Source organism: Myxocyprinus asiaticus, chromosome 47, assembly GCF_019703515.2.
Source record: "Myxocyprinus asiaticus isolate MX2 ecotype Aquarium Trade chromosome 47, UBuf_Myxa_2, whole genome shotgun sequence".
Taxonomy (NCBI): Eukaryota; Metazoa; Chordata; class Actinopteri; order Cypriniformes; family Catostomidae; genus Myxocyprinus; species Myxocyprinus asiaticus.
Genome location: NC_059390.1, coordinates 2345498 through 2358290, shown reverse-complemented (window position 1 = coordinate 2358290; position 12793 = coordinate 2345498). Strand labels below are relative to the sequence as shown.

Sequence of the window (12793 nt, the reverse complement as noted above, 5' to 3'; positions counted from 1 at the left end):
TATGAATGACTTTTAATTTAAAAGGTCAAGTTAAGTCTTATAATTTTACAGCAGTTGAATTATAAGACCATGTCCATAATTTAGATTTTCACTCATTCTAATACATGAAGTTTAGGTGGATAAAAATCAATATAGTATGTTTTTTTATGTTTTCTCTCTCTATGGGATGAGTTTGCAATTATTAAGAGATATTTGCCTTTATTCTAAAGATGTTTTAGTTGCTGTTGCCGTTCAGACGATATTTAGAATTAAGATTAAGCTTTAGAAGTAGATAGATTTAATTGAAAACTTATTTAGAGGTGACTGATTACATCAAAGTATAAATTACAATGAGAAATTCGGCACGAATCCACATTTCTCAAAAAGCCCTGCGGGGTTGTCAATGACGTCATTACCGGAAGACTTGCGCGCATGCGCTGTTCCTCAACGTTAGGCGTAGGGAGCGGGCCACGGTGCAAACCGCATTCATTTACGAGATGGCTGGATTGCCTCGCAGGATCATTAAGGTATAACCTCTATAATGTTTCACTTGTGCGTTATGTTGTGTTTTTTGTACGCACTGCAAACGCGATGCGTTAAAAATAAGAGAAAAGCGGCACGTGCTGGTGACCCGAGCTCGCGCTGCAGCAGGGTGGCTCCCGCGCGCTCAGTATTTATCATGCATTTAATAAAATATGATAAAACAACCTTCATATGAAGACCAGCATGGAGCAATGGGACCAGATCTCTCTGGTTTGTCTTGATGGCAGAAATCTGAGTGAGCAGAGATGCTCATATTGCGTGCAATGAGAGTCTGGGTGTGTTTAAACCTGACACAAGAACATGTGAATAGATCCATGTCATGCACTGCAGTAGAAAACTCTTCTAGAAGGTGTGCATATATTAGTGTTTGTTTAGGATGTAACAGGTGCAGGTTTGACCCTGCGCTATTGGCAGAACGTTTGCAGTGAAAGAGTTTACCTGTATACAGGAAATGACTAGAATCACTTAAAAAGGGAGTGTTTGGTATTGTAATTAAGCTATATGTTTAGTAAAATCTCCATATATGTGCATCTGTTCATTGCTATTTATGTTTATCCAGTCCTGTTCTCGCGTAGCCAGACTTTTGACTCTCAGCATAAAGTCTGGTGCACATCACAGTTTATTTTGGCCAAGAACCGCCCACTTAACAGGCAGGACAAAAATTGGATCTGTGCATTAAGCATTGCACTGTAAATGCATCCTTAGTTCTCCTACAAAGCGCTCATCTGGTAACTTCTAAACACTAGGGGGCGCTCTCTAAGGGAGTTTTGACACCAAGTTCGTTTGAGCACTCCAAGCGCTCTCAGAGCTTTTTCCTTTTATAACGTGTATATGTGAACAACCCAAATGGTCTCAGACCCCCTCAAATAAGGACCCAAAACAGGAGGTGGTCTGAGAACGGTTCGTTTGTGGGTCCTTTTGTGGTTCGATTGATTTGTGCGATGTGAAAGCTTTGCATTTTATGACATAAGTACCTCATCGCTTGCCATACATAGCTGCATTACATACTTCATATTCCAGTCACAAATTACTGTCCACATATGTGAATTCTAAGTGAAGATAGATATACCATGACGTGTTTTTGTGTCTCATATTCCATTCGTTGTATTATTTGAGCACCTAAAATGAACAGACCGGCCGCATTCAGAGCAGAGCAGCACGATAAGATGAACCGCTTTAAAGTGCTCTGATGGGCGTACCGTTTACGGATGTGAAAGTGAGGATTTTTATAGTTTCACTAAAATTTTATTTCCGCAATGGCAAATGTTCTTGGCTCATACAATGTAAATGACACGCAGGAGGAGACGCTTGCTCGCGTCATTACTCTCGAGATGATAAAGAAACATATTTTCAAATGCACATAGAATTTCAAATGTTTTCCTTCATGCGAAATAAGGGCTTGTAGGTTTTATCGTGAGAGAGTGAAGAATTTAAGACAGAAATACAGTATGCATAATTACTATTGCATAATGTTATATAATTGGCGGTGTTGTCTGGGTTTCATAAATGGTATAACATATATTACTTTTTATGTAATTCTGTCCCTGTGCAATAATTTATGAAAAGTGCTATATTTTTTAAAGCCTTAAAAGTAATCATAACTGGTAAAGTAATCGAAACTGGGTCCTCTTATAAGTCCACTTACAATGTGAAACACCAAAACTACTGAGGTCATTTCTGAGGTGGCTGGTTTCCTTTCTGGTTCACTTAAAACGCACTATATGTGAAACCACCCCAAATGCCCAGTCTCCTTAGATTGCAGTGTGTTTAGTTGACTGGTTTAGTTTTCCAACAGTGTAACGCTTCAAAGTTCAGCTGTTATATTGGTGCATTTTGTCCATTAATGCAAATATATTGGTAGGAGACACAGCGATTGATGGCCGAGCCTGTGCCTGGTATCAAAGCGGAGCCTGACGAGGGGAACGCACGGTATTTCCATGTAGTCATCGCTGGGCCGCAGGATTCACCCTTCGAGGGTGGGACATTTAAACTGGAGCTGTTTCTCCCGGAGGAATACCCAATGGCTGCTCCAAAAGTCCGTTTTATGACCAAAATCTACCACCCCAACGTGGACAAGCTGGGGAGAATCTGTCTGGACATTCTGAAAGGTGACAAGACATTTTGTAGCCTGTCCACTTGTGATCAGATCACCCAAAACACATTTAAGTGGGGTCATTGTGTGTTCTATGTTTCATCTGACCAGTAGTTACTGTACACATGTAGCATGTTAACAAGGTCACATGCATGCTTCTGTCTGTCTGTCTCTGTAGACAAGTGGTCTCCAGCTCTGCAGATCCGTACAGTGCTGCTCTCTATTCAGGCTCTGCTGAGCGCTCCGAACCCTGATGACCCGCTGGCCAATGATGTAGCCGAACAGTGGAAGAGCAATGAAGCTCAAGCCATTGAGACAGGTGAGCTCGGCATGAATAGAACATCTCATCAGGACTAATTCTGCAGAGTGTCTTGAGTGTCATAGGTGTAATTTTAGGTAGGGATGATCCCTATCAACTAATTTGGAATGCCCAATTCCCACTGTGCTCATGGTGGTGTAGTGACTCGCCTCAATCCGGGTGGCAGAGGACGAATCTCAGTTGCCTCCGCATCTGAGACAGTCACCCCGCGCATCTTATCACGTGGCTTGTTGAGCACGTTACCACGGAGACGTAGTGCATGTGGAGGCTCATGCTATTCTCTGCGGCATCCACGCACAACTCAACACGTGCCCCACCGAGAGCGAGAACCACATTATAGCGACCACGAGGAGGTTACCCCAACGTGACTCTACCCTCCATAGCAACCGGGCCAATTGGTTGCTTAGGAAGCCTGACTGGAGTCACTCAGCACACTCTGGATTCGAACTCACGACTCCAGGTGTGGTAGTCATCGTCTTTACTTGCTGAGCTACCCAGGCCCCCAATCCCTATCCACTTTCAGAAAATCGGAAATGTCCCGACCAACATTTGGGCAATTTTAAAACACAGAAAATACTTTAACTTTATAGTTTGTTTTTATTTCTATTTTAACAATTATTAAATGTCCTTAGCATAATTATTAATGTGTAAATTATTGTTCTACTCTTCTGAAGCGGCGCATAAATGGTGTTGTCATGTGACACCTGTTACTTTTCTCAGCGCTGTTCAGGATGCACCAATCACAGTCGTTTGTAAGATTTTATTTTTATATATATAATTTTTTGGAAATTACATGGGCGTATTTTCAATGGTATTTTACGTTCAACCCCTGAAATTAGTAGATTTAAACAAGCATACTTTTCGTGTACAAAATATTTACGGTCAAAAACGTCCTGAGTTTTGCATGCAGCCCAGTGGAGGATTCTGCTTTTTCGGCCTGTAAGTGCCCTCTTGAGGAAGACACCTTAAAATTTGAACGATTGTGTCAGAGGTGCAGGATTTTAAGATGCTGGTATAACTCCTGATAACTGTTTTATTTTGCACATTAGAGAAAAGCATCGGGATTAGAAAATAATGATTTGACATTTGTGATATAAAAATAAGTTATTAATTGTAGGCTAAAGTCCACTTTGTTCACGCGGCCCACTTTTTCAGATAAATAAGCAATATGGGAAAAGATTATGTGGGAGTGAGGGGAGTTGGAAAGCAGAAAGTGGGGAAAATGTCAGTGTTTCATTCTCCTCATAACTTGTTTATTTTGTGATGTCATTTTGCACATGTTGCCTAATTTGTTAATTTTGCCTTTGTTTAGATTTCCATTTGTTTAATAGTGGATAATGCATATACAGAATATCACTTTATGTCCCTTGGATATTATTTTCTCGAGGTAAATCTTCTTGAAAAAGATAACATTTTATTTTGACCCATTAATCTTCGGTTTATCGCATCACATATCGCTGCATATTATCCAAGTTTATCGTATTTTTCCTCCTAACTGTGCAGCCCTAATGGTCAGTTCTTCAATTGTTTATTCATTAGAAATTCTTTAAAAAACAAAGGTAATATTTAATATGGTGGGGTAGAGACATAAGAAATGATACTTGTTATATAAGGTAATAATGTTATTTTGCCTACATTACCAGACTGAATTTCTCACATTTACTTCATTCCAATATTTTGAATATTATCCTTTCTATATGTCCCTTCCAGCTTTCAAACCAAACCTACACCCTTGCTGAGTGTTTAGGTAGCATTTTAATAAAATACATTATTTTGTGTTGGAAGTATTTTTGGTTGGTTACAAAAGCATGTCCAGGTCAAATTTCACCCTGAAATCAAATTGTCTTTTTTACATTTTATATATATAATATTATTTGTATTATTTTATGTATAAGACAATGAAAGCATTACGATTTTTATAATCGTGATATTTTTATGACAAGCACATATTTTTAACGTTCTTATTACTGTGATTTGTGGGTATGTTTGAGTTTTGAGTTTGCTTGTAACTCCCATTGTTCTCGAAGGTAGAAATACCATGATTTTATTATTTAAATAAAGGCATTACGACAGCTAGTACCATAAATACAATTTAAATAATCATATCATTTTTTTTTTTTTTTTTCCGCATTAATAAGATATTTTTACTTAATGATAATAACGTGATAATTTTGTCACACTCTTTATTGTTCATTAAAATTGGCTTAATTATTATTATTTTTTAAACAGTACGATTTCTTATATCTTTTGATTTGGGGATAAAATGTGACTTGATCGAGATTTCACCGAAGTATTTGCTGATAAGAAAATAAATGTGGTAAGAATTTACAATAAGGTTGTATTGTTAACACGAGTTAACTAAAATAGTTAACATAAACTGACAATAAACAATACTTTTACTTCACTTCTTAATCTTGGTTAATGTTCATTTCAACATACACTAATACGTTTTTTGAATTCAGAGATGTATATTTGAACAATAGATAATGCACTATGAACTAATTATAAACAATTGAAGTATCAAGGGATAGTTCACCCAAAAACGAAAATTTTCTCTTCATTTACTCCCGAAATGACGATTTTTAGAAGAATATTTCAGCTCTTTAGGTCCTCACAATGCAAGTGAATGGTGACCAGAACTCAGAAGGTCCCAAAAGGACATAAAGCAGCATAAACGTAATCCATATGACTCCCGTAGATTAATCCATACCTTCTGAAGCAATACCAGCAGTTGGCTGAATGTGAAAGTGAAAGTGTGTATTTAAAGTAAAATAAAGGACTTAAATATTTATCTGTTTCTCACCCACACCTCATATTACTACAGAAGACACGGATTTAACCACTGGAGTCATATGGATTACATTATGCTGCCTTTATGTGCTTTTTGGAACTTCAAAGTTTTGGTCACCATTCACTTGCTTTGTGAGGACAAAAAGAGCTATTCTTCTAAAAATCTTCATTTGTGTTCTGCAGAAGAAAGAAAGTCATACACATCTGGGATGGCATGAGGGCGAGTAAATGATGAGAGAATGTTCATTTTTGTGTGGACTATCCCTTTAACCAAAAAGAAATGAATTGCTATAAGAAAATATTGTTCATTGTTAGTTGATGATTCCTAATGCATTTACTGATGTTAACAGAACCTTATTAAGTGTTACCAGAAATGTGATTTGTTTTATTTTTTTTATTAAATACTAATTAGTGTTCTGGAAGGTAATTAAGTCTCTCTCTGTCTTTCTCTCTCTCTCGCTCTCTCTCTTACAGCCCGAACATGGACCAGGCTTTATGCCGGAAACAACATTGAAGTTTAGGGGAAAAAAAGTGAGAAAAGTGGAACAATCTCCTCCTTTCTTCTTCTGTAATTAAAGGACACATTCTCAGACAAATTAAAACAGCGGGGGGAAATAAATAGATTCAGAACCAACTACTGCAGCTCTTTGGGTGAGTGTCGGGTGTGTCTGTGACTGACTGTTCCTGGATCAGCTTGGAGCTAGCGTTCACTCCTCTAGATGATCTCTATGGGTTGGGCAGGAAATGATGAATGATGAAGGCCCGGGGCTTCATGACCGCTACCTTTTCATGTTCACTACACTGGACCAGGTTGGAGTGTGCAGTCCAGTCATTCACACAGCGGCTTTCACCGGAAACAGATTGTAGGCTTGTGCATTCAGAGCCCCAGGCCTTACACCCATGGATGATGGTTAATTTTGCTTGTTATGGGGCGTAGAGGGAGGGCCTGTTAATCGTAGGTTGCATATATGCTGCTTCTTGGTCAGGGACAAAAATGATGTGAATTTTGACCTTTCTTTTTTTCTTCCTGTGAAACTCTTCAGTTTATTAAAAGCATGTTGTTAACCCGTCTAAATCATGGCCGACCTGAAAGAACCTGCTCTGATGTTGTTGTATTCTAAGCGAAGCTTGCGTGAGTGTGCTTATGTGTGTAAAAGTTTGTCAAGTCTGGTGTGGAATCTGTACGACTTGTGTGGGAAAATTAAATCTGTAAATGTTCAGTTTTAGTAAAAATATTTTTGGTTATGTTATTTGGTTTCATCTCTTTATTTCAAGAGTCCTTTTCAGGTTCACACCTGATTGCTCCCTGAAACCTCCCAGCAAAGGTGTTTTAAAATATGTTTATGTCAAATCTTTTAATAAGAGTATATGCAAACCAAGGGTGTAGCCAGGAAATTACTTTTGCGTGGGCCTCAATAAAAATGGATGGAGTTCGCACAGTTTTCTTTACCAAATTTTCCTTCACAACAGAGAAGCGGCACATTCAAACAGTCCTTTCACACATTCAGAAATGTATGCATTTTTTTTTTTGAATAAATAAAAATATATATTTGAAGTCAAAGAATAATCTTTAATATTCTGGGTGGTCCTAGATCTAATTTGGCCCACCCTTGGCTACGCCATTGATGCAAACAAACGCTAGAGATCAGGTACAGTGACTACTAACTTCTTGATTTATGAATCAAGTCATTTTCAATCCTCAGTTGGAGTTTCAATCTCTCTCAGTCTGTCCTCTCTCTCTCTCGTTCCATGTGACGTGGTGCTTCTAATAATTATTATGTAACCGTATCAGAAGTGCCGCAGCGCTGCTCTGACTGCAGACTGCACATTCACAAATATTTTTGAATCCTCTAATATGTTCTCTCGTTTTAATAATAATGTCTTAAGATAAAAAAGTAAGAAATGGTTAATGCTAGGCTCATTCTACAGGCCAGGAGAAATGCTGCTGAATACAATTCGGTCGTGTGTACAATCTCTGCATTTAATTCTGTTAATTATACCATCTCTGTCCTGTGTGTTTTAGTGAAATGATCACACATGCATGACCTCGGTGTGCTGTTTGTTGCAATCAAAACAGTCTGTGCTGCTCTTGTCTCTGTTTCTCATATCTAATGAGTCATTTGTTATGTCTGTGGTACCTTAATGGGTATTATTACAGGATTTCTCAGGGCTTAGAGTATGTAACAAATGGTAATGTCAGAGGGCGTCTCAATATTGTCCTGGAAAATATATTTTTTTTTTGTCTTCTTTTTTTGAAAGCGTCCATTTATTTTTCCACCTCATGTCATTCAGTCCACACAGTCATAGTGTTGTGACAGTGTTGTTTATTCCTAAAATTGTCTGCACAATTGAACATTTATGACTGTACTAATGCTTCCATAAAGACTTCATTAATAGTGCTGAGAGATTAGGCTAGTTTATTCGTTTTATTTATTTACAGTATTTGAAATGATGCAGCTTTAAATATGATAACCTGAACTTATCTTTTGCAAATACATGGGTACACAGTGTGCACGGCTAATATTTAGGCATGTGATTGAAAATGTCATGGTAAATGTTTAATCAGAGATAACTATTACCCAAATTGTTTGTACGGTTAAACTGATTACTATTTACCATTTAGTTCAGTGAGTGATTCAGACCACACTGAACAAAAAATAAAAATAATTATGTGTTGGATTTACTTAAAATATATACGGTTGTGCTCAAAAGTTTGCATACCCTGGCAGAAATTGTGAAATTTTGGCATTGATTTTGAAAATATGACTGATCATGCAAAAAAATCATGTCTTTTATTTAAGGATAGTGATCATATGAAGCCATTTATTATCACATAGTTGTTTGGCTCCTTTTTAAATCATAATGATAACAGAAATCACCCAAATGGCCCTGATCAAAAGTTTACACACCCTTGAATGTTTGGCCTTGTTACAGACACACAAGGTGACACACACAGGTTTAAATGGCAATTAAAGTTTAATTTCCCACACCTGTGGCTTTTTAAATTGCAATAAGTGTCTGTGCATAAATAGTCAATGAGTTTGTTAGCTCTCACGTGGATGCACTGAGCAGACTAGATACTGAGCCATGGGGAGCAGAAAAGAACTGTCAAAAGACCTGCGTAACAAGGTAATGGACCTTTATTAAGATGGAAAAGGATATAAAAAGATATCCAAAGCCTTGAAAATGCCAGTCACTACTGTTCAATCACTTATTAAGAAGTGGAAAATTCAGGGATCTCTTGATACCAAGCCGAGGTCAGGTAGACCAAGAAAGATTTCAGCCACAACTGCCAGAAGAATTGTTCAGGATACAAAGAAAAACCCACAGGTAACCTCAGGAGAAATACAGGCTGCTCTGGAAAAAGACATTGTGGTTGTTTCAAGGAGCACAATATGACAATACTTGAACAAAAATGAGCTGCATGGTCGAGTTGCCAGAAAGAAGCCTTTACTGCGCCAATGCCACAAAAAAGCCCGGTTACAGTATGCCCGACAACACCTTGACACGCCTCACAGCTTCTGGCACACTGTAATTTGGAGTGACGAGATCAAAATAGAGCTTTATGGTCACAACCATAAGCGCTATGTTTGGAGAAGGGTCAACAAGGCCTATAGTGAAAAAAATACCATCCCCACTGTGAAGCATGGTGGTGGATCACTGATGTTTTGGGGGTGTGTGAGCTCTAAAGGCACGAGGAATCTTGTGAAAATTGATGGCAAGATGAATGCAGCATGTTATCAGAAAATACTGGCAGACAATTTGCATTCTTCTGCGCAAAAGCTGCGCATGGGACGCTCTTGGACTTTCCAGCACGACAATGACCCTAAGCACAAGGCCAAGTTGACCCTCCAGTGGTTACAGCAGAAAAAGGTGAAGGTTCTGGAGTGGCCATCACAGTCTCCTGACCTTAATATCATCGAGCCACTCTGGGGAGATCTCAAACGTGCGGTTCATGCAAGACGACCAAAGACTTTGCATGACCTGGAGGCATTTTGCCAAGATGAATGGGCAGCTGTACCACCTGCAAGAATTTGGGGCCTCATAGACAACTATTACAAAAGACTGCACGCTGTCATTGATGCTAAAGGGGGCAATACACAGTATTAAGAACTAAGGGTATGCAGACTTTTGAACAGGGATCATTTCATTTTTTTCTTTGTTGCCATGTTTTGTTTTATGATTGTGCCATTCTGTTATAACCTACAGTTGAATATGAATCCCATAAGAAATAAAAGAAATGTGTTTTGCCTGCTCACTCATGTTTTCTTTAAAAATGGTTCATATATTACCAATTCTCCAAGGGTATGCAAATGTTTGAGCACAAATGTATGTAGCATTTTTGCATTACACTTTTTAAGTAAATTTAACTTATGGTCATTTAATGTCAGCTTAGCTATAAAACCTTTGTTAGTATCAGTTCATTCAACTTTATTTACTTTAAAATGTATGTCACAAATAAGATTTAACAACTAAAAGTATGTTGTTTTAAAGTAACATTTATTGATTGTTTCTACTTAATGTAATTGGCTCAAGGGAAAATAGTGAATGATGTCAGTCGTTAAACTTGATTCCCCACATTCACACGTGGAAAGAAAAATGACATGGATTGAACAGAATCCAACTTCACAAAGGAACATTAATCATGTTGACTTTACACAAAAAAATGAATTACAGTAAAGCAACATCAATAATAAAGAGCTGATGAGTAATAACAACTAATAAAATGCCCCAATAAGTTCATTTTGACCAAACAAACATGCTACCGTTTTTCAAGCGCAAGGGCTTATCGGTATTTCTCACAACCTTCTGTATTTGATCGCTTGAGTTAGTGGTACTTAAAATCTTAATTTATGGATAGTTCAAGGAACTAGCAATTATTACTTTATCACAATAAGTTCACCTTATAATTTATATGTTGTGTTTATGCATTAATGCAAATTAAGTAAAGCTAAAATGTTATAAATATGTACGTTTCTGAGTAGAACCGATTAATATTCATAGACAGAATATTAATATCAAATGCTCAGTTTTGGTGCTGCTTCTCCTTTAAGACCCTTCAGCAAACAGCCCACTGTTCTGATTGGCTCTCTGTACTTGCCTGACCTGCTCTCTCCTTGCCATCTTACTGATAACAGCTACTGGGCGGGGCTACGGAAGTGATAAGGTAAAGTAGGCGTTGATGTGGCTTTGTGGAGGCAGTCATATGCAAATGTCTACCACAGTGTGACATCACAATGTAGAGGAAGTAGAGAACGAGTCGCAGCTTGATTGTTAACAAATGCTCTTTTTGCAGTGAGGAGGAAGTTTTGAGTTCTGAAACTTACAGTTTTTAAGTACAATGAACTCTTGTATGTTAAAAGATCAAGGAAAATGTTATTCCTCATGTCATGACATTGTCACTGTGTAATAGCAAAAGTATATTGAGTGACACACACCTCTTAGGGGCTCCTGCAACAGCTAAAGCTTATGAAAATAAGTTTGATCTATTTGAGAATTAAAAGTTCTGTTCATGTGTGTGTACATGTTTGTGTGTGTACATGTTTATATTGCATTGTGGGGACCAAACGTATCCACAAGGATAGTAAAACCTGAGGTCACCTACCTTGTGGGGCCCAGCAAGCAGTCTAAACAATGTTTTTTTTTAAATGTGAAAATGCAAAAAGGTTTCTGTGAGGGTTAGGTTTAGTGTTAGGGGATTGAAATTATCATTAGATCTGTATAAAATCCATAAAATGCATAGAAGTATATGGAGAGTCCCCACAATGATATAAAAAGTTTGTGTGTGTGTGTGTGTGTGTGACTGTGGCAGCAGTTGGCCTGATAAAATCCATGTAATCTCATTAAGGCAACAATCACAGACAGATCCACGCCTGTCTCGGAACAATCTGATGATAAAAGTTTATTTCCACAATGCTACTGATTAACAAATGCTTAATGAGTTTGAGCTTCTACTCCATGTATTACAAAGCTCGGAGAACAGATTTTAGAACATATCTCACTTACTGGTCTTACTAAGTCTCTAATTCACTTATTATGACAACTTGCATGGCAACTGCAATTCATGCTGTACAAGACAGTCTGTGCAAATCTGTCTCTCAACTCAACTTTTTTAGGTTCTAAACCCTTGTCAAGAACAATGTATGTACACTTCTTTTCTTTTTTCCTCCATCTCCCCATCTCCTTTAGAAATTATAAGACCAAGAAGCAAAGATAAAGGCATGCAGGATAGCTATTGGGAAATGTCTTAAGGCTCCATAAAGGTGTTTATCCTTAAAGGTACCCTAGTTCAAATCTGGTAGATAATGAGGATTCTTTAACAGACTTCATCATGTGTGCTCAGTGATAACAGAATGATGTCAAATTCTTTTCTTGTCAAGTTAAACAATGTCATCACAATTCAATCCGATCACTATCTTGGGCATGTTAAAGTCCAGTGTTTCAGGTGCTGACTAACATTTACATGTGCAAATAGATCATTAAAAAAAATAAATAAAAAAAAATAAATCTACTATGAAATAATTGAAAGGTTATTAATATTAGTTAAAAATTATTTATTGTTAATTATAAAATACATTAAAATTATTTTTAAATTGTAAATAAATGTAATTACATTAAATAATTTGATTCTCAAATAAAAAAAATTATAAAAAATAAAAAAAAACACCGGCTCATCATCCCTCATTAAATCATCCATTCCTTGACAGATTTTACATTTTTAGAAACGAGACAGGTTCTGGATATCACATCTGTCTGCGGTATATGTGACAGAAGGCCGCGCAGTAATGCGGTAACGGATGAGTGTGAGCGCGCAGTTCACGGAATCGCCTCACGAAGAGCTCGAGCGCTACGGCTGCAAAAAGTACGTATCCTACTATGGTAAAGGTTACGTATATGCATATTAATTAGGTGACGCCGACGTTACGTTGTTACCCTCCAATAGCGAAAGCTTGTATTCTGAATATTAACTAATTTATGCTGACGTTGCCTGGTGACCGTCCAATGCCGACGGTTTAGCTTATGAATATTAAGAAGCAATCCGTCAACATAGTAAACATTGTTACATTCAC

The 12793-nt window shown here is 37.5% G+C and overlaps 1 protein-coding gene across 1 annotated transcript; it reads left to right on the top strand.

The window, feature by feature from the left end:
- Positions 1–401: 401 nt before the first annotated feature.
- On the top strand, positions 402–6973 carry LOC127436981 (ubiquitin-conjugating enzyme E2 N-like). The gene is made up of 4 exons (XM_051691534.1): positions 402–506; positions 2384–2630; positions 2793–2933; positions 6198–6973. Exons 1-4 carry the CDS (start codon positions 477–479, stop codon positions 6242–6244), a joined length of 465 nt encoding a protein of 154 aa, XP_051547494.1. The 5' UTR covers positions 402–476; the 3' UTR covers positions 6245–6973.
- The last annotated feature ends 5820 nt before the right edge of the window (positions 6974–12793 follow it).